Here is a 26,937-nt window from a genome sequence, read left to right as displayed (position 1 = left end):
CAGGTTCCCCAGTGTGGTGGTCCCCGGCACGCCTCTGTCAGGTTCCCCAGCGTGGCTCCCGGCACACCTCTGTCAGGTTCCCCAGTGTGGTTCCTGGCACACCTCTGTCAGGTTCCCCAGTGTGGTGGTCCCCGGCACGCCTCTGTCAGGTTCCCCAGCGTGGTGGTCCCCGGCACGCCTCTGTCAGGTTCCCCAGTGTGGTGGTCCCCGGCACGCCTCTGTCAGGTTCCCCAGTGTGGTGGTCCCCGGCACGCCTCTGTCAGGTTCCCCAGCGTGGTGGTCCCCGGCACGCCTCTGTCAGGTTCCCCAGTGTGGTGGTCCCCGGCACGCCTCTGTCAGGTTCCCCAGCGTGGTGGTCCCCGGCACGCCTCTGTCAGGTTCCCCAGTGTGGTGGTCCCCGGCACGCCTCTGTCAGGTTCCCCAGTGTGGTCCCCGGCACGCCTCTGTCAGGTTCCCCAGCGTGGCTCCCGGCACGCCTCTGTCAGGTTCCCCAGTGTGGTGGTCCCCGGCACGCCTCTGTCAGGTTCCCCAGTGTGGTTCCTGGCACGCCTCTGTCAGGTTCCCCAGTGTGGTCCCCGGCTGAGCTTCCTGCTAACCTGCACCCTGGGACAGCAGGTGACGGCTGCAATGGCTGGGTCCCTGCCTCTCACATGCAGGACCTGGACTGAGTTCCCAGCTCTTGGCTTCAGCCTGGCCCAGCCCTGGCCACTGCAGAACTTGTGCAGTTAATGAAGGGATGGGAAATTTCCGTGTCTCTCCCTGTCAAATAAATGCATTTTTCAAGAGATATATGTATAGCAAATATTTACATAAAAATATGTTCAACAGCATTAATCGTTAGAGCAATAAAAATTAAAACCACAAAAAGATACTACTACACATCTATTAGAATGGTTAAAATTAAAAAGGACTGACCATGCCAAAAACTAGCAAGGGAGCAGAAGAACCACAAGTCTGATACCCCCTGTGGTAATGTAAAACCACACCATCTCTTTGGGAATGTGGGTCTCCTAACTGGCATCTTAACCACTAAGCCAAACACACCTATTAAGTGCGTCTTTTAAAAAAGATTTGTTTTATTTGAAAGCCAGAGTTACAGAGACAGAGGGAGAGACAGGGAGAGAGATCTTCCTTCCATCCACTGGTTTGCTCCCCACATGACCACAATGGCTGGGGCTAGGCCAGGTCAAAGTCAGGAGCTTGGAGCTCCATCCAGGTCTCCCACATAGGTGGCCGGGCCCAGGACTCAGGCCATTTTCCTGCTGCTTTCCCAGGCAGGAAGCCAGATCGGAAGTGGAGCAGCCGGGACTTGAAACAGTGCTCACGAGGGATGCTCGTGCTGCAGGCAGTCGCTTAACCCACGGTACTAACCGCTGGCCCCGGAATGCATTTTTGACTTAGGGTGTTTTCTTCTCTTTTTAAAATTAATTAATTTATTTGAAAATCAGAGAGAGAGAGAGAGAGAGAGAGCAAGCTCCTATCCTCTGGTTTACTCCCCAGATGGCTGCAAAGAACAGGGCTGGGCCAGGTCAAAGTCAGGAGCCAGGAGCTTCATCTGGGTCTCCTATGGGGGTGGCAGGCCCAAACACTTGAACCATCTTCTGCTGCTTTCCCCGGCCATTAAGCAGGGAGCTGGATCGGAAGTGGAGCAGCTGAGACATGAACTGGCGCCTGTATGGGATGCTGGCACTGCAGGTGGCAGCTTTACTTGCTATGTCCCAACATCAGCTCTGACTTAGGATATTTTCAACTTAAGATGGGTTTATGAGGACACCAGCCTTGTCGTAAGTCTAGGAGTGGCTCCATTTCTATACCATGGACTACCACGCAGAAACGCAAAGGAAAGAACTTTTGATGTGCACACAACAGGGGTGATCTAAAAGCAATTACACGGGCTGAAAGAAGTCAGGCAAAAAGGAACACAGCTGTTCCTCAGTAGCCACGGCAGACGGGTTCCAGGAGACTCCCTGTGGGTATCTGTGGGTGCTCAAGTCCCTTACATAAATGGTGGAGCATATGCATACAGCCTCTGCAGATCCTCCCACACAAGTTAAATGATCTCCAGACTACTTACAGTACCCCACGGCACAGTGCTATGGAAACAGTTGCTATACAAGAACAAAAACGTGCACATGTTCAGTGCAGCTGCAACTGAAAAACTGCTTCTGATGTGTGGCTGACTGAACCCATGGGTGTGAACCCCTGGTACAGCAGGCCGGCTGACTGTGTTATACAAAATGTTAGGAATGAGAGCTAGCGTGCGGGGACAGCAAGCACATTGCTGTCTGCTTGGCGTGAGGCAGAGATGGGAGGGATGAGTGAATTTCAGACACACACGAGGAAGCTCTGGTGTGACACGCCTATGTTCACTATCCGACTGTGACATGGGTTTTATGAGCGTCCACATATTGCAAAACTTACCCAATTACACACTTGGAATTTGTATCTCAACTGAATGTCAGTGAAGGTGTTCAGAATGCCCAGGGCTTACACACACATAACAATGTGGCAGAGGCTACAAAGACAGCACACGCCAGGCCCTGGGTGGTGGCTGTAAGCTGCCGAGCTCAGCGCCTGTTACAGGAGGGCTCAACAGCCCGGGGGGATGGACAGCCGCTCCACCAGGGAGACAGCCGATGGGCGAGCAAGGCCAAGGCTGCTCCTTCCTGTGGCCGCTGATTTCTTCTGAGAGGATTCGTTCTGAGAGGAGAAGCGTGGTGGGGCAAGACGCGTGGAGTCACCACACTGACCCCGGGAGTCGGGTGAACACGGGCCTGAGGCGAGCAGTCTACAGACTCCTTCATTTCAGTTGCTACAGCAGCTTATATAGCCAAGGCAGCCAATCCGGTCAAGGGGCGGTCTATGCCCCAACCAATCACAGCCTGTGGCCAGGCAGGCTCCAAAGCCATCCAATCACAGCCTGTTGTCAGTCAAGCTCTGTTGTCATGTGGTTTCTGAAGCCATCCAATCACGGCCTGTTGCCAGGCAGTTTCTGTTGTCAGAGGCCATCTTGGCATGACCTTCTCACCTCAGTGGCCATCTTGACATGACCTTTTCACCTCTTTCCACCACATTTCCCCCTTTTCATTTATTTTGAGCAACAGGAGGCATGATTCTTGGCCATACCATTGTTGACCCCGTTTCCATGTGGTTTCCGTACGAGGCTGTGCCTGTCTTAGGTTGTCCCCCAGGGGATCTTACCCGTCATTGACTAACCAGCGCTCAAAATGAGAGACCACAGGAGTGCTTGCTCAGATAGGGGTAGGAATGAGGAACAATGGTAATCAGGAATGGAGTGGCCACACACAGGCTGTGGGCCGTTTGAGTGGCTGACCAGAGCTGTGGGGTATAAAACAGTAACGGATGTGGCTATGGGCAGTTTCTCAGGGTGGGATGATAGGGCAGGTACGTCTGCTAACAAGGCGGAGTCTCGGTCTTGTTCAGCTGGTTCTGGTTGGATGTCAGTTGCAGGCTTGATGTTTCTGGCTGGTACCCAAATGGGCTGTTCTGCATTCTCTGGAAAGACACAAGCATATCCTCGACCCTTGGTTAGCAGAAGCCTTTCTACAGGCGTTGGAATCCAGGGCCTGGATTCTGTGTCCACTCCTACATTAACGGCAAACATGCAGGTGGGATGGGGTCTAGCGGTTGTCCTGAGAGCCTGGGGTGCCCGGGGACTGCCACAAATGTGAGGATCTTCACTGGGTGCGGATGGGATGACCTCACATGAGTTATTGTCTAGAGGTCCTCTAAGTTCATCCCACGGGTATGTGGGGGTGGCTGATGAGGCATTGCTACATTGTTTGCTACCTTGTTTGCTGCATTGTCATTTTCACTGTTGGAGCTCTCTCTCCCTAAGTCATCAACTGTTGTCTGTGAGACAGGGACCTGGAGTGTCAGGCTCTTATCACTCACAGATTCACTATGTTTGGTAATCTGTGCGGGATTCTGAGAGGGGGCTTATCTTAATGTGGTGGAATGAGGTGAAAAGGTCATGTCAAGATGGTCACTGAGATGAGAAGGTCATGTCAAGATGGCCACTGAGGTGAGAAGGTCATGCCAAGATGGCCTCTGACAACAGAAACTGCCTGGCAACAGGCCGTGATTGGATGGCTTCAGAAACCACATGACAACAGAGCTTGACTGACAACAGGCTGTGATTGGATGGCTTTGGAGCCTGCCTGGCCACAGGCTGTGATTGGTTGGGGAATAGACCGCCCCTTGACCGGATTGGCTGCCTTGGCTATATAAGCTGCTGTAGCAACTGAAATGAAGGAGTCTGCAGGCTGCTCGCCTCAGGCCTGCTTTCACCCGACTCCCGGGGTCAGTGTGGTGACTCCGCACCTCTTGCCCCACCACGCTGCTCCTCTCAGAACGAATCCCCTCAGAACAAATCAACCTCAATACCTCCCCAGTCATGATTCTGCCATTATTCCTATCACCATTTCTCACGGTGATCTGGTCTTCACACACAAAAATATACACAGTTCTTTGACAAAGTAACACAGATGATTTCTCTAAAATAAGATTCTTTGGCTGCTATGGTTTTATGTCAATTGCCAAGATAAGAATGTGTTCTTGGGGCCAGCACTATGGCACAGCAGGTAAAGTGCACCATGTAACACCGACATCTTATGTGGGCACCGGTTTGTGTCCTGGCTGCTCCACTTCCAATCCAGCGTCCGGAAAAGCAGTGGAAGACAGCCCAGGTGTTGGGCCCCTGCACCCACATGGAAGCCCCAGATGAAGCTCCCGGCTCCTGGCTTCAGCCTGGCTCAGCCCTGGCGGTTGCAGCCACTTGGGAAGTGAACCAGAGGATGGACAATCTCTCTTCTCCATTTCTCCCTCTCTGTGTAACTCAGACTTTCAGATAAATAAATTAAAAAAAAAAAAATGTGTGTCTTTGCTGTCCCTCATTGGCAATCCACAGCTTTAGATTCTTTAATGTATCCTCCAAAAGATGCACGCTCCTTGTTCTAATTTATCTGAGGACATGTCACTGTGGCAGCTTGCACTTACGGTAGATTCAGCCCATGCTACTGGTTTACAATGCTTAAGAAGCAGCAGAAAATGGCATGAGGTTCTTGATTTAAAAACAAATCCATGTTTGTTCCGTAACTTTTTTTAAAAGAATTATTATTTGAAAGACAGAGCTACAGAAAGAGAGGGAGAAAAAGAGAGAGAGAGAAATCTTCCTTCTGCTGGTTCACTCCCCAAACAGCTGCATCGACCACCAGGCCCATTAGCAGGGAGCTGGGTGGGAAGTGGAGCAGCGGGGATTGAACCAGTGCCCCGATGTGGGATGCCGGCGCAGCAGGCTGAGGCTTAACCCTGTGTGCCACAGCAGCAGCCCGACACGTGAAAAATGCTCTGAGTCCATTTGTTCTAGCCATGGTACAGCAGATGTCTCCATCATCAACTCTACTGTCTGCATTCTCTATTTTCCACACATTCTGTGGTCTGTGCTTGATGCACACCGCGGTAACACTTATGTCTGCAAGAACACAAAGTCTGTTACAAGGAGTAGCTCCTCCGTTAGCCAATCTCTGACGCAGTACGGAGGTCTCACGGACAAGGCCCTGACAGCTCCAATCCCTCACGGACAAGGCCCTGACAGCTCCAATCCCTGTCTCCTGACTCAGCCTCTCCAAATGCAGGACCTTAGCAGCGGTGCGATAACATTTCCAATAAACAATGACTACCCATGAGAAGTGGGCATGGGTTTGGTTGGACAGGATACGTATTGCTAACTTTAATAAAATCAATATAATACTCACGGCTCATTATGAGCAAGCATAATTCCAGCTCGCGCTAAGGAGCTTTGTTAGTCACTTTGTCGTTTAGCACAGTTCCTGTTAGAAAGCAGGGGCCAGGAGACCAGGAGGACCGCACCGTGAAGTGGGAACGGAAGAGATGAACAAGTGCGTCACATGCATCGTCTCACACGGAGCCAGGACACGCGGGCGCTACCAGCGCTGCCCTGCAGAAGAGGGCACTGACCTTCAGCCACAGGGAGCAACCCAACCCCTCTCCTCTAACAGAGGGACTCAGCTTCCGACCCGGGCCTGCGACGCCCAGGGCTGCCGCGGGGGGAATCCCTGGCAGACAGGCGTGTGCTGTGCACGGGGCCGACTTACCTCAAGGACGAGTCCCCGACCCCGACGCAGCCGCGCAGGCTGAGCTTCCTCAGGAACCCGCCGCACCGCTTCGAGATGTTCTCCACCACGCGGCCCTTGAATCGACAGGCGGAGAAAGTCACTGTTCACGCTGCTTATCTAACAGCAAAACAGGTGAAACCTGGGAACCAGACCCACGTCTCCAGGGTAACAGAAGACAGTGTGCAACGTCCCTCCAGTACCTCAGCCTTACCCCTAGTGCATAAATGGGCTGCAAGCAAGGAAATGGTTTTAATTCAAGCATTAAGTGCATTTGAAAAACACAACAAAGCCTTGCACTGACTCTTGAAAACGCTAGCCCTGGAATCAGTCCTCACCTACTTGGCACTCACAGCTGTCCCCTTCCATAAGGCTCTTTGAGGGAGCTGGGAGAACACTGTCCCCCTAAAGGAGAGCTCTAAAGCACATTGATTAAAGAAGGCAGTCCCAGGGTCGGATGTTTAGCACAGGAGTTAGGTCGCTACTCGGGACGTGTGCATCCCGCGTCTGAGTGCATCCGAGTCCTGGCTCTGCTTCCCATCCAGCTTCCTGGTAATCTGCACCCTGGGGGGCAGCAGGTGATGGCTCCAGTACCTGAGTCCTTGTCACCCCCATGGGAGACTGGGATGGAGCCACGGGCTCCCGGCTTCACCCTGACCGGCCCTGGCTGTTTCAAGCATTTAGGGAGTGAACCAGTAGATCAGAGCTCTCTCAAATAGAATGAAAAAATAAATACTTTTTAATTTTTTTTTAAAAAAGGGAAATCCTACTCCAGCTAAGCATTACTACTATTCTAAGGGTATGAAAATGTATTGGGGGCCGGCGCAGTGGCGAAGTGGGTAAGGCCGCCACCTGCAGTGCCGGCATCCCATATGGGCAACAGTTCGAGACCCGGCTGCTCCACTTCTGATCCAGCTCTCTGCTGTGGCCTGGGAAAGCAGTAGAAGATGGCCCAAGTCTTTGGGCCCCTGCACCCATGTGGGAGACTTGGAAGAAGCTCCTGGTTCCTGACTTCGGATCGGCACCGCTCTGGCTGTTGTGGCCATTTAGGGAGTGAACCAGTGGATGGAAGACCTCTCTCTCCCTCTCCATCCCTCTCTCTGCCTTTCCTTTCCTCTCTGTGTAACTCTTTCAAGTAAATTAAATACATTTTTTAGATGTATTGTAAACGCTTCCTCTCATCCCCCTCAGTGTTCCCTAGGGCTGTGTAATACTAGGAACTCACTCCTTCTAGCTAACTCTGACTTGGCACCTTGCTTCACAAAACAGCAGTCTGTAAGATTTACTTATTTATTTGAAAGGCAGAGTTACAGAGAGCGACATAGAGCTCTTCTACCTGTTGGCTCACTCCCTAAATGGCCACAATGGCAGGGCTGGGCCAGGCTGAAACCAGGATCCTGGAGCACTATCCAGGTCTCCACATGGGTGACAGGGAACTAAGCACTCAGGCCATCTTCCGCTGCTTTCCCAGGCACATGAGCAGGGAGCTGGATTGGAAGTGGAGCAGCCAGGACTAGAACCGGCGCCCACATGGGATGCCAGCACCGCAGGCGGAGGATTGACCTACTGTACCATGGCGCCAGCCCCATGAGTAAGTGTCAAAATGCAATTTCACACCAGAACTGAGTTGGCTACACTGGAAGTGAATAAGCTTTGATCACCACTGAGCAGATAATAAACTCTGGGATCTCAAGAACCTCCAATGAGTCCTCACTCCAGACAATGGCCGTGTTTCTTATTACTCCTCTGTTTGGTGAGAAATTTGGTACTTCACAGTCAAGTTTTAACAAACTTCCCTCATTCGGTCATGTTGACTCCTCCTCAGAGAAATCAGTGACCTGTTTCCCGTTAAACACAACAGAACCTAGAAACACACCAGGCTTCAAAGACGGCCTGGCCTCTTGACTTCCTAGACAGCACGACAGAGGCACGGGAAGCTTCTGGGCCGTCGGGCCACTCAGATCACCTCCTCCTGTCGTTTCTACTCTTCTGATGCCAAAGTAGAGTTCTCGGTGCGCCACTCAGAGTAACAACGGTCAGGTCTCCCGAGCTTAGAGCGCTGGGCAAGGGGTGACAACGCAGAGCGGAGGCTTTATGTCTGTGTCCTCCTCGCTCTACCCCAAATCTTACACCATGTCCACCTGTGTCGGGGCAGGGAAGGAATTCTCCAGAGGGGGAAGAGAGAGAGAGAGCGCGAGCGAGCGCGGGAGAGCGAGCGAGTGAGCTGGATTTACTGGATGTACTGCAAGGAAGCAGTGGGCCAGCGGGACAGCTAGGCGCCCCCTCCCACTGCAGCCTGGCTGTGAGCTGTCATCAGGTGGCTGCCCCTTCTCAGGGTGACTGATGACGCCGTGTGCTTGCACGGGAGCGGTGGGCAGCACTGCCAGAGGCTTTAAACAATGGAGTGGCAGGGCCCACACTGTGGTATACGGGTAAGGCCGCATCTCATATGGGCACCAGTTCAAGTCCCAGCTGCTCCACTTCTGATCCAGCTCCCTGATAATGCATCTGGGAAAGCAGTGGGAGATGGCCCAAGTCCTCGAGCCCCTGCACCCACATGAGAGACCCAGATGAAGCTCCTAGCTCCTGGCTTCAGCCTGGCCCAGTCTTGGCCAATGCAGCCATGTGGAGAGTGAACCAGCGGATGGAAGATATCTATCCTTGTGTGTGTGTGTGTGTGTGTGTGCGCGCGTGCACGCACGGACACATAGCATCTCCCTCTAACTCTGCCTTCAAATAAATAAATCAATCTTAAAAAAAAAAAATGGAGTGACACAACTCAGTTCAGAAATATGACCAAGGGGGAAAGTTGTCTAAAACTGACACAAGGCAAAAGAAACATGCAAGCAGAAATTTGGTCTTGATAAACCCCAATACCTCCCAGGTTTTCCTCCCTCTTTTCCACACCCGCATTTTAATATTCAATCTAAATGCAGCTGAAACAAGGCAGGAAAGAAGCAAACACTTCCTCACCTTCTAGAAGAGTGTGCTGCATAAACCAAGGCCAACAACCTTACCTCCACATCCGTCTGAAAGTTAAAAAGGTCTATTCTTTGCCAGTTGCTTCCATCCAGGGCTAAGATGTTCCAAGCCTAGGAGGTGGGAGGTGAGACATGAGCTGAGGTCAAGGAGATACATTTACTGAGAGCAGTAATAGTCTTGGCTCAGCTTTTGTCCCTCTAAACTCCCATTCTTGATGTATATTAAAGTTTATCATCAAATACAGAATTATGATGACATTGTTAGATATGAAAGATGAGATTTTAATTTGCAATGACTATTTAAACTAAAACTCAGCCCCATTCTAGCAGCATTTGGTATTCATTGAAAATCTACAGAATACTCTACCTTGGAAATCTGTGCACATCGGCACAGAGTGACTATATCCAAGAAGGAAAATATTCTAGGAAGAAAAGGGAAAAACACAAAAATGAGCCGGTGTTAAACATTTAGGATACTCGTAATTCAAAAGGTAAAACCTAAAGAGCCATCTGGTGTTTCAAGATTCCGCAATGTGCAACACACAAGTGCACTATAATTTTAGATCACTACTGTGAAATAGTAAATGTTTGCACATCCAGAGCTGTTCTGATTAGACACTTTACAAATTCTCTTAAAATAGAACTCATTACAATTTTATTGCCTTTGCTCTAAGACACGGACATGGGAAAGCAGATCACCCCTAGCTCCATTCTCAGGCACGGAGCCTGGGGCTGGCTGGATCCTTCTCATACTCCTACTGCACTGTGCAAATACTTCCGGTGGTGGACGCCCCAAACAAGCTCAGAGGCTCAAGCCACAGATAATGTGGCTCCAAAAAGCACAGTGATGAAACCCATTCTATGTATTTGTTCACTTGGTAGAAGGATGGCACTCATTATTTAGTAGGTCTGTAAGCACTCAGTTTTTCCTAAAAAGCCAAGAAAATTTTCCAAGCCAACATTCCAAAGAAAATCCAGGTAAGATTATTCTCAAGTTCAAATCAAGGGGCCAGCGCTGTGGCATAGCAGGGAAAGCTGCTGCCTGCAGTGCCGGCATCCCATATGGGTACCAGTTTGAGTCCCTGCTGCTCTACTTCCAATCCAGCTCTTTGCTATGGTCTGGGAAAGCAGTAGAAGATGGCCCAAGTCCTTGGACCCCTGCACCTGCATAGGAGACACGGAGGAAGCTCCTGGCTCCTCCCTTCAGAATGGCACAGCTCTGGCCATTGTGGCCAATTGGGGAGTGAACCAGCAGATGGAAGACCTCTCTCTCTCTCTCTCTCTCTCTCTCTCTGCTTAACTCTGAGTTTCAAATAAATAAATCTTAAAAAAAAAAAAAAAGATCAAATCAAGGGAGAGATTCCAAGATGGCAGATTAGGGAGCAACGTGTGTCACTGGGCTAATGACAGTGAGAAGTATAGGGTGTGCACGCTCAGGGGAGAACTGGAGAGAAAAGCACACTGCAAGTCCTACGGGAGGAGGATGAACGCTGTGGCCCATGTGAGGGGTGCAGACACGCAGGACCAGCACAGCTGCAGGGGCCGAGAGCCAGAGTGGGCAGCAGTTTGGAGACGGAGGTGAGGGCGGACTGCAGCAACCCGTGGTGACAGCTGGAGGGAGAGTGCAGTGCGCGTCCAGACTCGAGCCCTGGGGGCTGGCGGTTGCTCGTGGACCCAGTGAAAGTGGAGGGGGGCGTTTGCATTCCTGCAACTTCCCCAAAACAGCGCCCGCTGCCCGGCAGGGAGGGCAGGTACCACTTTGGGTTACGGTGGCAGCTACAGCCTCTGTGCACACGCCTAATCAGCAGTGGCGGTGGCGGGCAGGCAGCAATGTTTGGCCAGAGGCTCTTGTGCACTCATGTCACACAGAGATTCTAGCAGAGGGAATGGTTCACAGTCCCCACTGACTGAGTCTGGCTGGGAGGTGCCGGGCAGCCATGTGGGGCGGTGGGGCACCCACAGCCTCCCAGAGTCAAGACGTCTAGGCAGAGCTGTCTCAGGGAGTACCTGCCCCTCTGATGCCTGGACAAGCTGGCAGGGCAGAAAGAAACCTCTGGACCTGGCAACTGTGGGAGCCTTGTGTGCTGAGACCAGGGCACAGTGGTTACAAGAGTGGGTGCAGGGTGTAGCTGGGGATTGAGATCTACCATGCCCAGCTTGGGTATTACCCTGGAAATGTGCCCTACTCTGGAACACTGACCAGAGCACCCTGGCCACACCCACAGTACACCTCTTGGTAATCACTAAAAGTGCAGACATTCCACAAAGCCACAGAGGCATAGCTCAAAGACAACAGCCACCAGGAGAAAACACAACTAAAATCAACTCCACAAATGCCTAAAAACAAACAGAAATTCAAGAAACAAGAATACAGAAGACATCATGATAACCACCCCCCAAAAGGAACACAACATTTCAATATTAGAATACAAAGATGAAGAGACTGAAAAAAATGCCAGAAACAGAAATAAAATTAATCATAGGATTACTCAAAAGCAATTAGAATCAAATCCACAAACTAAAGAAAATCTTACATGACATGAATGAAAATTTTCCCACGAAACTGAGATATTAAAGAGAAATCAAAATGAAATTCATTTGCTCAAATAAAAAATCAGTGGAAATCCTCAACAGCAGACTGGAAAAGGCAGAACAAAGAATATCCTAATTAGAAGACAAATCTTGGAAATAAGAACAACAAAAAGACAAAACAGGGGCCGGCGCCGCGGCTCACTAGGCTAATCCTCCACCTTCCGGCACCAGCACACCGGGTTCTAGTCCCGGTCGGGGCACCGATCCTGTCCCGGTTGCCCCTCTTCCAGACCAGCTCTCTGCTGTGGCCAGGGAGTGCAGTGGAGGATGGCTCAAGTGCTTGGGCCCTGCACCCGCATGGGAGACCAGGAGAAGCACCTGGCTCCTGCCACTGGATCAGCGCGGTGCGCCGGCCGCAGCACGCTACCACGGCGGCCATTGGAGGGTGAATCAACGGCAAAGGAAGACCTTTCTCTCTGTCTCTCTCTCACTGTCCACTCTGCCTGTCAAAAATTAAAAAAACAAAAAAACAGGGGCTGGCGCTGTGGCATAGCAGGTAAAGCTGCTGCCTGCAGTGCCGGCATCCCATATGGGTGCTGGTTTGAGTCCCGGCTGCTCCACTTCCAATCTGGCTCTCTGCTGTGGATTGGGAAAGCAGTGGAAGATGGCCCAAGTGCTTGGGCCCCTGCACCCGTGTGGGAGACCTGGAAGAAGCTCCTGGCTTTGGATCGGCATAGCTCCAGCTGTTGTAGCCAGTTGGGGAGTGAACCAGCAAATGGAAGACCTCTCTCTCTCTCTGCCTCTCCTCTCTCTGTGTAACTCTGACTTTCAAATAAATAAATAAATCTTAAAAAAAAGAAGAAATTTAAAAACTTAAAAGCAGTGTTGGAGATCCATGGGATACTATCTAATGACCCAAAATGCAGGTCTTAGGAGTTTCTGAAGGTGAAATAATTACAGAAAACCTCCCCAGTTTGCAGAAAGAAAGGGACATCCAAGTACAGGAAGCACACAGAACTTTTTTTTTTTTTTTTTACAGGCAGAGTGGACAGTGAGAGAGAGAAACAGAGAGAAAGGTCTTCTTTTGCCGTTGGTTTCACCCTCCAGTGGCTGCCGTGGCTGGCGCGCTGTAGCCGGCGCACCATGCTGATCCGGAGCCAAGAGCCAGGTGCTTCTCCTGGTCTCCCATGCGGGTGCAGGGCCCAAGCACTTGGGCCATCCTCCACTGCACTCCCGGACCATAGCAGAGAGCTGGCCTGGAAGAGGGGCAACTGGGACAGAATCTGGTGCCCCGACCGGGACTAGAACCCAGTGTGCCGGTGCTGCAAGGCAGAGGATTAGCCTAGTGAGCTGCGGTGCTGGCCATCACACATTCTCTTAACAGACATGACCAGGAAAGATCTTCACCACGACATATGTAGTCACTTTCCACATAAAACATAAAGATTCTAAAATGTGTATGAGAGAAATGCCAAATCACTCTCAGAGGATCTCCAGTAAGACTCACAGCTGACTTCTCATCAGAAACCCTGCAGCTACAATGGTGAAAGAGTCAGAGTCTTAACAACACTGTCAACCCGGAATGCTGCGTCCTGAAGGCTCTCACTGATGAATGAAGGTGAAACAAAGACCTTTGATAATGAACAGAAATTGAAAGAATTTGTCTCCACCTGCCCAGCCTTACAAAGATGCTGAAGGATGTTCTACACACAGAAACACAGAAAGAGAGCCATCATTATAAAAGAATGAGATGGCAGAAAACTCCCCAGAAGCACAAAGGAAATCCAAAGCAAACAACAGGAATGTTCACGGGAAAATGGCAGGGCCACGTCACTACTCATCAATAGTCACCTTGGATATAAGTGGACTCAACTCTGATTAAAAGATAGACTGGATGGATGGATTAAAAACAAGACCCATCTATTTGCTGCCTACAAGAAACACATCTCACCAACAAAGATACACACAGACTGAAAGTAAAAGGACAGAAAAAGATACTCCATGCTAACAGAATCCAAAAAAGAGCTGATGTTGCCATCCTAATATAAGACAAAATAGACTTTAACATAAAAACTGTTAAAAGAAACAAAGAAGGGCACTATACAGTGATTAAGGACCAATTCAACAGGAAGATGTGACTATAATAAATGCATACGCACCCAATGACAGGGTGCCTAGCTATTTAAAAGAAATGTTAATGGAGCTAAAGGAAGACACAGACTCCAGTACTGTAGTAATGGGGACTTCAATACTCCATTTTCAGCAATGGGCAGATTAATCAGGCAGAAAATCAGCACGGAAACAGTAGAGTTAATTGATACTACAGACCAAATGGACCTAACGGATATCTACAGAACTTTTTATCCTATCATTATAGAATACACATTCTTTTCACCAATGCATGGAACTTTCTCCAGGATAGACCATATGCTAGGCCATAAAGCAAGTCTCAGCAAATGCAAAAACAAACAAACAAACAAAAATCATACCATGCATCTTCTCTGACCACAATGGAATGAAGCTGGAAATCAACAACTCTAGAGTGTCTAGATCAAATGTAAACACATAGAGTCTGAACAACATGCTCCTAAATGAACAGCGGGTCACAGAAGAAATCTAAAGAAAATGAAAAAATTTCTGGAAACAAATGAAGGTTACAATACAGCATATCACAACTTATGGGATATAGCAAAAGCAGTATTAAGAGGGAAGTTTACGGAAGCCTTTTGAGTTTGCCGACTTCAATCTTATTCCGACAGGGTCATAGTCAAAGTGGAAGTTCTCTCCTCCCTTCAGAGAAAGGTACCTCCTCCTTTGATGGCCCCGTTCTTTCCACTGGGATCTCACTCACAGAGATCTTTCATTTAGGGTTTTTTTTTTTGTTTGTTTTTGTTTTTTTTTTTTTTTTGCCACAGTGTCTTGGCTTTCCATGCCTACAATACTCTCATGGGTTCTTCAGCCATATCCAAATGCCTTAGGGCTGATTCTGAGGCCAGAGTGCTATTAGGACATCTGCCATTCTATGAGTCTGCTGTGTATTCCGCTTCCCATGATGGATCGTTCTCTCCCTTTTTGATTCTATCAGTTAGTATTAGCAGAAACTAGTCTTGTTTGTGTGACCCCTTTGACTCTTAGACCTATCAGTGTGATCAACTGTGAACTGAAATTGATCACTTGGACTAGTGAGATGGCATTGGTACATGCCACCTTGATGGGATTGTATTGGAATCCCCTGGCATGTTTCTAACTCCACCATTTGGGGCAAGTCCGATTGAGCATGTCCCAAATTGTTCTTCTCCTCCTTCTCTTATTCCCACTGTTATATTTAACAGGGCTCACTTTTCAATTAAAATTTAAACACCTAAGAATAATTGTGTGTTAATTACAGAGTTCATCCAATAGTACTAGAACAAAACAGAGAAAAAAATACTAAAATGGATAAAGTATTACATTGTACATCAGCAGTCAGCACTACGACCCTGTCGGAATAAGATCGAAGTCGGCGAACTCAAAAGGCTTCCATAGCCTTGGCAACTCATGACTAGAGCCTAGGGAGATTACTGACGCCATAAACAAGAGTGTCAAATTGCTAAGTCAGCTGGGGCAAGATGGCGGAATAGGAAGGGAGCACATTGATAGTTCGTCAAGACACACGTTAATATAAGTGGAGATACTGCAGGGTCAAGGAAGAGTAGGGGAATAAACAGCAGAGGAAACTCTTCCGGAACTAGTGATTCACAGTGGACCTGCGTGGAGAGCGTGGGAGCCCAAGTTCGGGACACCAGCGGCAGACTCAACGCACCAGCGCTGGAACGCGAGGTGAGCCGAACCTCCATAGCCTGAGACACCAGCGGGCAAGCGGAAAGAGGAGACTAGAGGGAACGAGGCTTGAAACTCCGTGGGGAAAAGTTCACCAGGCTAACTAGAAGAGAGAGAGGAAAAAAAAAAAAGTGACCGATACGGACACGAGTTTCTCTCTCTCCGCTCACCTCTCAAAGGCGAGCAAGACAAAGAGCAGGCGCCATTTTGGAGATACGTCATAAGCAGGGCGACCTCAGGTCTGCACCGGCCCTGAGCCTAGCAGAAAAACCTGACTCTGGGGGGAGGGGTGAAATAACAGGAGATTAGCATCTAACTTGGCAACCCAGTGGGAGACTGCAGGAGAATTGGAGCCCACACTGAGGGCAGCACAGATTCCCTGTGTGGTCCTTGGGAAAGAGCTTCTAATCTCTGGCTCCTGTGGGTATATCATTTGCCTGCTAACTACCTCCAAGTACGTTCAGCTGTGTGGAATTACTTCCCTTTTGAATCAAAAAAAACAAAAACAAAAACAAAACAAAACAAAACAAAGAGATTTACCACGCCTAACCTGGGAGTGTCATTTTTGACACACCCTCAGCCCTGAGGAACCAAACACAGCTCTCAGGCCACACTCATCTCAAGCCTCTAAGGCTCCACCGAAAGCAGACAGTCCACTTAATATAGAGCCATAGTGTAACAAGAAAAAACACCACCGTGAAGAAACCAAATATCTCCAACATGCCAAACAACAAATGCAAAAATCGAGGTAACAAGAACAAGGAAGACACTATGACGCCCCCAAATGAAAAAGACACCCCAATGCAAGATTATGAAGATGATGAGATAGAAGAAATGCAAGAAGCGGATCTCAAAAAATTGATAAGAACATTAAGAAGTTCTCAAAAACAAATTCTTGAACTACAGAAATCCTTCATGGACAAGATAGAAAATCTCTCTCGTGAAAGTGAAATATTAAGGAGAAATCAAAATGAAATGAAACAATTAGTGGAACAAGAAACTCTGATAGTGACAAGAAATCATAATGAAATGAAGAATTCAATAGATCAAATGACAAACACATTAGAGAGCCTTAAAAACAGAATGGGCGAAGCAGAAGAGAGAATATCGGACTTAGAAGACAGAGAACAGGAAAGGAAACAGGCAAACCAAAGAAAAGAAGAAGAAATCAGAAATCTAAAAAATATTGTCGGGAATCTACAGGATACTATTAAAAAACCCAACATTCGGGTTCTAGGAGTTCCTGAAGGCATGGAGAGGGAGAAAGGATTAGAAGGCATTTTCAGTGAGATACTAGCAGAAAATTTCCCAGGTTTGGAGAAGGACAGAGGCATCTTAGTACAGGAAGCTTATAGAACCCCTAATAAACATGACCAAAAGAGATCCTCACCACGACATGTTGTAATCAAACTCACCACAGTGAAACACAAAGAAAAGATTCTAAAAGGTGCAAGAGAGAAACGTCAGATTACTCTTAGAGGATCTCCAATTAGACTCACAGCAGACTTCTCATCAGAAACCCTACAAGCTAGAAGGGAATGGCAAGACATAGCCCAGGTACTAAGAGAGAAAAACTGCCAGCCCAGAATATTATATCCTGCAAAGCTCTCATTTGTGAATGAAGGTGAAATTAAGACTTTTCATAGCAAACAGAAACTGAAAGAATTTGTTGCCACTCATCCTGCCCTGCAAAAGATGCTTAAATATGTGTTACACACAGAAACACAGAAACATGGTCACCAATATGAAAGAAGGTAAAGGAAGGAAACCTCATAGCAAAAGATCACAGGAAGCTCAATTTCTCTTTGACATAGAATTAAACTCTGATGCTCTGTTAAAGCAATGTGTTAAAGTAATCTATTATGTTCTCTTGATGTCTGTTAAATTCTAATTGTTCAAAAACAGCTGAATTTTTATTAAGAGCTATAGGTTATGTAAATATGTGCTTATTTTCAAAGATTTGAATAATCACCTTGTAACAAGATCAAATTTGGTCTATGAGTTTATAATTTTAAACATGGAGACTTAAAGTCTTTTGTCATCCACAGTTATATATGATTTGCTGCTCATAAAACTAAAGCGTTGTTAGTTCTGTGTGTAGCTGTCCTCCTATAGGTTCCTATGGACTTTTTCCAGCCACTTCCATTGTATTCAGTACTTTGGGATGGCTCTGTAAACAGATGAAGCCAATAATGTATTAACAGTACCAACTGAGAGAAAGTATGGTTAACTGAGGTTACTAAAAAAGCAATTCAAATCAATTGGCAATCTACAAAAAGAGTTAAAGATTTTAAAAGCTATTATTAAAAATGCTATATTGGTCTATTATGTTATGTTATATGTGTGTGCATATTGTATGTCCACATGGGGAAATTTTATTAAGAGTTTTATTTTAAATGGCTTATAGATAAGATTGTCCATAAATTTAAGCTGCTAAAATCAATCAAAGATACATTTTAATTTGTGTGACCTGAATCTGTGTATCATGTTTTAAACTTGTTGGTAGAAAGAAACTAAAAACATTTTATATGGTTGTGCTTAAGTTTACTGGTTAAACAAACTACACCATGTTAGATATTTAAGAGGTGTTTTCAAATACATGATTCTTAAAATTTATAGAAGGCATTGGACCTTCTGGTAAATGTTTTCTTAAGTTGTTATCTAATGGTTGAAACTGTTTGCTAAGTATTCATGTGATATTGCTATTGTCAGCAAGCGATCTAGGACTTACTCCCTCATTTCTCTATTCTAAGCCCAACTTCTTCTTTCATTTCTCTATTCTCTTCAAGGTAGGAAACTAATTCTATTATGAAGGAATCTGTAGGACGCACAATTTAATCTTTAGACCTTATAAAAGAGATGGCTAACATTTTTCTGTAATAGCATAGCCAAAATAAGAACTTAAATAATAATCTCATAGCTAGATTCACTTCGCCATCAGCAAAGTATACAGTAAGTAGAAAAAACCTCCCTTTCAGACCAAAGGGAAAGAAAGTTTTAAAGTGAGAATATAATTTTCCTCATGGGCATTGTCTACCTTAGAAAAACTACTACAGAACATGCCTGTGACTATAGACTTGTAGTTCAGGCCACCGAAGATTAGAGATGGGACATGGGCACTCCCTTGACTTGCATCCTCTGGTCTGCTTTAACACAAACCAGGAGGAAAAGAAAGCTAGGCATCAGAAGCAATGGGTGGCAGGCCTATTAATGGCTGATCTGTACAGTGATCTGCCCTCAAGGAGACCCAACAGGCCAGTCCACTGCAGTGGCTTTCAAAGTGGTAAGCCTGGGCTTCAGCAGAAGTCAGCTTGTGAAGAGCCCTGGCAGCTCTGCCAAGAGTTGGATCACTGGAAATGGACCTGCCCTGGAATCGAAGGATGCCCAGGTCAGAGCCACAGATCTTATTGGCTCTAGGCTGAAAAGCCCTTCACTCAGCCCAACTTCCAAAGTGACCACTGCAGCTGAGGGTGTGGTCAAGTAGGGTCAGCAACATTGCAGGCAGAACTGTAAATTTCTTGTTAGAGATGCCACCTGCCTTTACCTGGCCAGCTCTCCTCCCAGCCCAGCCAAGTAATGAAAGTCAACAGAGTGCCTTCCCCTAGGAGGTTCACACCTCCCTTAGGATATACCCCATGTGAAGAGATAGATAGGTCTGGGCCTCTTAACTTACAAGGCCTAAAGCCCACCAGATTATTATCAAGCCCCTTCTATCAGGTTCTATTTGCCTCTCAATCAGAAAACTTAATTGTAGCTTAGACAGCACCTTTCTTAGCTCCTCTAATAATGACTCTGTCCTTTGTTCTAGACCCTGTCTAGCGTACTCGGGCCTCATTCCTTCGTAATCATAACCTCTACTCTACCACCAATGGCTCTACTCCCAACCTGTGTGTACTGATGGTCCTCTTCCCCACTTAATGCTGTATAATTGTTCAAACCTGGTAAATGCCACTCTTAGGATCATTGGTTACTATCCTCACTCTGTCTTTTATGACCTTGTCTAAATATGATCAGAGTCGGCAAACTTGGAAGGCTTCCATAGCCTTGGCAACTCATGACGACAGCCTAGGGTGGTTACTGGCGCCATAAACTAGAGTGTCAATTTGTTGGGTCAACAACAGGAGCCACTGTGCACTTGCTCCTCATGTGGGATCTCTGTCCTTAATGTGCTGTACATTGTGATTTGATGCTATAACTAGTATTCAAACAGTATGTTTCACTTTGTGTGTCTATGTGAGTGCAAACTGTTGAAACCTTTATACTAAATTGATCTTCTGTATATAAAGAGAATTGAAAATGAATCTTGATGCAAATGGAAGGGGAGAGGGAGCGGGAGAGGGGAGGGTTGCGGGTGGGAGGGAAGTTATGGGAGGGGGAAGCCATTGTAATCCATAAGCTGTACACTGGAAATTTATATTCATTAAATAAAATTTAAAAAAAAATTGCTAAGTCAACAACAGGAGTCACTGTGTACTTACTTCTCATGTGGGATCTGTCCTTAATATGTTGTCCAATGTGAAGTAATGCTATAACTAGTACTGAAACAGTATTTTACACTTTGTGTTTCTGTGTGGGTACAAACTGATGAAATCTTTACTTAATATATACTAAATCGATCTTCTGTATATATATTAAAAAAAGAGGGAAGTTTATGGCAATAGGTACCTACATGAAAAAATTGGAAAAGTACCAAATAAATGAGCTATCAGTATATCTCAAGGACCAATAAAAAAACAACAAACCAAACCCAAAAGTAGGAGGAAATAAATAATTAAAATTACAGATGAAATAAATAAAATTGAAACAAAAAATACAAAAATCAGTGAAAAGAAAAGCAGGTTTTTTGAAAAAATAAACAAAACTGATACATCATTGATGTAATTAACCAAAAAAAGAGAGAAAATTTCCAAATCAATAAAATATGAGATTAAAATGGAAATATAACAGACACCACAGAAATAAAAATAATCACCAGAAACTGCTATAAAGAGCTGTAGGCCAACAAACTAGGAAATCTAGCAGAAATGGGTAGATTCCTGGACACAACCTACCAAAACTGAGTCATGAAGATACAGAAAACCTAAGCAGACCAATAACCAAGACGGAAATTGAATCAGTAACAAAGACCCTCCCAAGAAAGAAAAGCCCAGGACCGGACAGCTTCACTGAATTCTACCAGACATTTAAAGAAGTAAGTCCGATTCTTCTCAAACTACTCCAAACAGCTGAAAGGGAGGGAATCCTCCCAAACTCCTTCTATGAAGTCTGCATCACCTTAATACCAAAGAAGGAGACCTACAGCCCAATTTCTCTGATGAACATAGATGCAAAAATCCTCAACAAAATATTAGCTAATTGATCCAACAACAATCAGAAAGATCATTCACCCAGACCAAGTAGGATTTATCTCCAGTATGCAGGGATGGTTCAACATTTGCAAATCAATAAATGTGATACAACACGTTAACAAACTGAAGAACAAAACCATATGGTTATCTCAATAGATGCAGAGAAAGCATTTGATAAAATACAACATGCTGGAAAGCCAAGACACACTGGCAAAAAATTACCTACATGAAAGATTTCTGTGAGTGAGATCCCAGTGGAAAGAAGGGGCCATCAAAGAAGAAGGTACCTTTCTCTGAAGGTTGAGAGAAATTCCACTTTGATTATGGCCCTGTCTAAATAATGTAGGCATCTGTGGACTCAAGAGGCTTCCATAGCCTTGGTAGCTCATGAAAGAGCCTTGGGTGATCACTGACATCATAAATAAGAGTGTCAATTGTTAAATCAACAACAGGAGTCACTGTGCACTTGCTCCCCATGTAGGACCTCTGTCCTTAATGTGTTGTACTATGAGAATTAATGGTTAAACTAATCTTCAAACAGTACTTTATACTTTGTGTGTCCGTGTGGGTGCAAACTTTGAAATCTTTACTTAGTATAGATTTGATCTTTTGTATATAAAAATAATTACAAATGAATCTTAATCAAGAATGGGATGGGAGAGGGAGTAGGAGGTGGGATGGTTTGAGGATGGGAGGGCAGGTATGGGGGGAAGAACTGCTATAATCCCAAAGTTGTACTTATGAAATTTATATTTATTAAATAAAAGCTTTCTATTAAAATCAGTAACAAATTTCTTGTCATACACTTTTGTAAAATACAGAAAATCAAGGTTTTACAATTATCATGATTAATCAATATAAAATTTACAAATAAAAAAATACAACATGCTTTTTATGATGAAAACCATAAGCAAATTGAATATAGAAGGAACATTCCTCAATACAATCAACGCAATATATGACAGACCCATGGCCAGCATCCTACTGAATAGGAAAATGCTGGAAGCATTCCCCCTAAGATTCAGAACCAGACAAGGACACCCACTCTAACAACTGCTATTTAATAAAGTCTTCAAAGTTTTAGCCAGAAGCCATTAGGCAAGAAAAACAAAAGGATACAAATTGGAAAGGAGGAAATAAAATTATTCCTATTTGCAGATGACATGATCCTATACAAAAGACTCCACTAAGACTATTGGAATTCATAGAAGAGTTTGGTAAAGTGGCAGGATATAAAATCAACACACAGACATCAATAGCCTTTGTATACACAGATAATGTCATGGCTGAGAAAGAACTTTACACATCAATCCCATTCACAATAGCTACAAAAAAATCAAATACCTTGGAACAGACTTAACCAAGGGTGTCAAAGATCTCTACAATGATAATTACAAAACACTAAAGAAATAGGAGATGACACACACAAAAAATGGAAAAATAATCCATGTTCATGGATTGGAAGAATCAACATCATCAAAATGTCCATACTACCAAAAGCAATTTACAGATTCAATGCAGTACCAATCAAAATATCAATGATATTTTTCGCATCTAGAAAAATATGCTAAAATTCACATGGAACACAAGAGACCCTGAATAGCTAAAGAAATCTTATACAACAAAGTGGGATGCATCACAATACTTGATCTCAAGACATACTACATGGCAGTTATAATCAAAAACGCCTGCTACTGGCACAAAAACAGACCTGTAGACCAATGGAACAGAACAGAAACTCCAGAAATCAATTTATACATCTACAACCAACTTATGTTTGACAAAGAAGGAGGACAATCCCAGGAGGACAGTCTCTTTAACAAATGGTGCTGGGGAAACTGGATCTCCACATGCAGAAGTATGAAACTAGAGCCCTACCTCACACCTTACACAAAAATCCACTCAAAATGAATCTAAGAACTAAATCTACGACCTGATACGATCAAATCACAATATTGAGGAAACTCTACAAGACACTGGCATAGGCAGAGTCTTCTTAGAAAAGATCCCAGAAGCGCAATCAGAGCCAAAACTGACAAAAGGGATTACACCAAACTGAGAAGCTTCTGCACTGCAAGAGAAACACTCAGCAAAGTGAAGAGGCAACCTACATTATGGGAGAAAATATTTGCAAACTACACAACTGATCAAGGGTTAATTACCAGAATCTATAAATAGCTCAAGAAATTCAACAACAAGAAATAAACAACCCAGTTAAGAAATGGGGAAAGGACTTCATCAAGCATTTTTCTAGAGAAGAAATTCAATGGTCAAAAGAAATTTGAGAAAATGCTCAAGATCACTAGTCATCAGGGAAATACTAATCAAAACCATGGTGAGGTTTCACCTCACTCCAGTTAAAATGGCCCTCATGTAGAAATCAACAAACAACAAATGCTGGCAAGGATGTGCTTCCTCCTGGTCTCCCATGGGGTGCAGGGCCCAAGCACTTGGGCCATCCTCCACTGCACTCCCTGGCCACAGCAGAGAGCTGGCCTGGAAGAGGGGCAACTGGGACAGAATCCAGCACCCCAACTGGGACTAGAACCCAGGGTACCCTGACTGGGACTAGAACCCGAGGTGCTGGTGCTGCAGGCGGAGGATTAGCCTAGTGAGCCATGGTGCCGGCCAACAGGCCAACACTATGCATATTGACATTATCTGATGCAGCAAAGGCAAGAAACCTTGGATCCATACTGACCTCTCACCCACACACAGCAAGCAGGCCCCATTTTCCTGCCTGCTCATACAGCCCCAGCCTGCCTGGACTGCTGGACACACCAGCCATGAGCCTGAGCTCTCCCTGCTCCTCCCAAGCTCTGCCACCAGCTCAGGAACTCGGCCCCTGAGTCCAGCCTCAGCCTCAGCCCAAACCCCTCCCAGCTCACACTGTGATCTCACAGGACCTTTAGAACCAGCCCAAGCTCTCCCTCTATCTGGGCAGCCCAGCTTTAGCTCAGACCCCTCCCCACCACTCTGTACTATATAGACCACGTCTGTAAGGCAGGTGCTCTCTCTGCTAGGTGTTCGCTGGCAACTCTGCTGCATGCTCCCCTGGGAGTGAGCCCCTCGCAGGCTTCATTCTTCTGAATACACCCAGCTGTGGCCTCACACCCGTCTCTTCTTTCCCAGCACCGTCAGCTCAGAGTAACAAGTACCATGACATGTTCCAGTAAAATTAACAGACTTAAAAGAAAAAAGTCCTTGGTTATCAATGCAAAAAGAGACCAAAGGGAGAGTAGCTGTAGAGATTTGATGTACGCAGGAGATACACATGTTCTTAAACTCAATGGAGCAAGGACATGGCCACGCTGTGGCTCCTTGCCTGAAAGCAGACAGAATCCCCGAGGGACCCTTCCCTGCTGCCTTCTTCCAGACCTGCTCAGTCTAGGCGCTGTATTGTCCCCCCACCCCAAACCCTGCATTCCTTTCCAACTAACTGGCCCACAGAGAGGAAGGCGGAAAAGCCCGCAGCAGCCAGCTCAGCTCCACCCACCAAGGCCCTTGTTAGAACAGTGCAGATCGGTGCTGCCTCACCGGGGGCACCAAAGTGTTCAGAAGAGGAGCAGGAAACGAAACTGCAGCCAGACCAAACTTAGGCGAAGATAAATCCTCGGGGGTGGGTGACCATCTGCCGGCGTGCACAGACTGGACAGTGGCAGAGGGCTCTGGCCTCGGGGGCCAGGCTCTATTATATCTTAGATGGGGTGGGGTGGGGGTGGGGGTAGGGGACAGCAGGCAGAGGTGAATTCTTCCGTGTTGGTGTTTCAAGTGGCCACCAGCCTCCAGACCTGGGGGAGAATGTGGGGTTCGGTGTAAAGACAACAGGGTGTGAGACCGAACTGAGACTCAGGGACCAGGAATAAATTCCAGTATTTTCTATCCTTTGGGCAATGACCAAGATTGCCGGGGCTCACGTCTTTGTTCATCAATCTTGATTCCTAGTATAAAGAGATGGGGCACCCATTTCTTTAAGGCTATTTCCTGCTAATACGGAGCACAGACATGGGGGCGAGGATTTGAGCAAAGATCTATACTCGGGATCAGATTGATGGCAGAACAGTTTCGTGTTGCTACTGTGAGATGGCTTGAGATAGAGCAGTTACTCGTCCCTGCAAGAACCTCTGGACTAAGTTCATTTTACACGGCAGAAATAGGAGCACTATGATCACGAGGACAAAAGGAGACACTAGAGACACTGCCCACAGAGGTAAACGATGGCCAAAAGGAGGCAGAGTTACCTTGTGATTACACTTTAAAATTTATTTGAAATTCAGAGTTACACAGAGAGATAAGAGGCAGATAGAGGGAGAGACAAAGAGGTCTTCCATCAGCTGGTTCACTCCACAATGGAGGAGCTGTGCCAATCCAAAGCCAGGAGCTTCCTGCGGGTCTCCCACATGGGTGCAAGGGCCCAAGCACTTGAGCCATCTTTTACTGCTTTCCCAGGCCATAGCAGAGAGCTGGATGGGAAGTGGAGCAGCTGGGACTTGAACCAATGCCCATATGGGATGCCAGCACTGCAGGCGGTGGCTTTACTCGCTACGCCGCCGTGCCGGCCCTGTGAATACATCTTGTTGCCGCATCTATTTGTGTATTTGATCCCATCTCTTACCACACCCGATTTATTGGTGTAAAAGCAACAGTCCTCACCCAGGCTGTGAGGTGGTCTAGTGCCCGGCGGTTCTGGAGAAGCAGCTCTGCCCATGAGTCCACCTGGTCCTGGAGGGGAGATGGTGCTGTGCTAGGTCATTTATAAACCTTGTTTTATTTGCCTCGTCTACTGAAATGGCTACTCCAGTTGTTCCTGTTCTGATTCCTATCGAGATACCCAGCCAGGTTATCAAGGGGGTGAGTCCGAAATCCCTCTTGACGCAGTGGGTTATAGGAACAGAAAACAGAGACCGGCCTAGGGTACAGACAAAGGAGGAAGTAGGACGGTGAGTGTACAGATCCCTGAGCAGCTGGCGGGGAGGCAGATGTACACCTGTTTGTGGCTCTACACACGCGATCACACGGTAAAGACAACCTTTATGCTTTCATGTGGCAGGGGAACGTGGTGAATGTCACCGCAGCCACTTCCACTGGGTGTGAGGAGCCGTGGTGGCCAGCAGGAGGTGGGCCTGGGAGAGGGACAGCCAGGCCGCATGTGCCCGGGGGCAGTGCACTATGGGAAGGGGGAAAGGAAGCACACATGATGCACAAAGGGGCTTGGCTGATGAGTGAGGCCGCAGCAAGAACGCCTTGCCCAGGTACGGCAGATGGTCCCCAGGGGTTATTTCCCTATGCAATGCTGGTGTTTCTTCCTCCAGCCGTGCTGGCATTTCTCCCTGGGAATTCCAGAGATACACACCCTGGGGTTCTGGTCCTTGTTTGTTTGTTTGTTTTGACAGGCAGAGTGGATAGTAAGAGAGACAGAGAGAAAGGTCTTCCTTTTTGCCATTGGTTCACCCTCCAATGGCCGCTGTGGCCGGCGCATCATGCTGATCCGGAGCCAGGAGCCAGGTGCTTCTCCTGGTCTCCCATGGAGTGCAGGGCCCAAGCACCTAGGCCATCCTCCACTGCCTTCCCGGGCCATAGCAGAGAGCTGGCCTGGAAGAGGGGCAACCGGGATAGAATCTGGCGCCCTGACCAGGACTAGAACCCGGTGTGCGGGCGCCGCAAGGCGGAGGATTAGCCTGTTAAGCTAATCTGGTTCTTGTAATGTAAACAAGTCCATGGGCCTTTTCCCAGCCCTCGGGGGAGGAGTGTGTGCAGATCCCACAGGAAGAGACATTGGGAGGCTAGAGGAGAGGTAATGAGAGGCATCTAAGAATTTGAGGAGGAAATGTGGGGGAGAGGTGTGCGGGGGGGGGGGGGTGGACTGGAGCCACGACAGGGGATCAGGCCAGAGGCAGGAGACAGCAGAAAAGCATCCTATCCATGAGAGATAAGACTGCTAGGAGAAGTCTTTCACCACAGGTCCAGTCGTGGGGGCGACTGCTGTCAAGCCTATGGCCAACGTTAGGGCTGGGACCACAGCTGCAGACAGTAACAGAGGGTGACTGCTCCTCTTCAATCAATCCGATCCAGAGTGTGTCAGTGCCCCGAATCAGCAGGAAG

At 47.0% G+C, this 26,937-nt stretch overlaps 1 protein-coding gene across 4 annotated transcripts in view; it reads right to left on the bottom strand.

Annotated features, from left to right (window-relative positions):
• FBXL2 (F-box and leucine rich repeat protein 2) overlaps positions 1-26,937 on the bottom strand; it is a 90,579-nt gene that overhangs the window by 22,316 nt on the left and 41,326 nt on the right. For 2 of the 4 annotated variants that reach the window (XM_062215920.1, XM_062215928.1), the window contains exon 1: positions 5,778-5,922. Coding sequence is in view for 2 of the 4 variants with exons in the window: in XM_062215928.1 (XP_062071912.1) it covers positions 5,778-5,797 (20 nt within the window). In the remaining 2 variants the exon portion in view is untranslated. Of the gene's footprint in view, positions 1-5,777; positions 5,923-6,137; positions 6,233-8,031; positions 8,215-9,172; positions 9,248-9,503; positions 9,559-26,937 lie in introns of those variants that run through there. The other 2 variants (XM_062215910.1, XM_062215902.1) reach the window with 2 other exon arrangements.

This window comes from Lepus europaeus, chromosome 2 (genome assembly GCF_033115175.1).
Source record: "Lepus europaeus isolate LE1 chromosome 2, mLepTim1.pri, whole genome shotgun sequence".
Taxonomy (NCBI): Eukaryota; Metazoa; Chordata; class Mammalia; order Lagomorpha; family Leporidae; genus Lepus; species Lepus europaeus.
The sequence above is the reverse complement of the archived record's forward strand: the minus strand, read 5'-3'. Positions and strand labels throughout refer to the sequence as shown.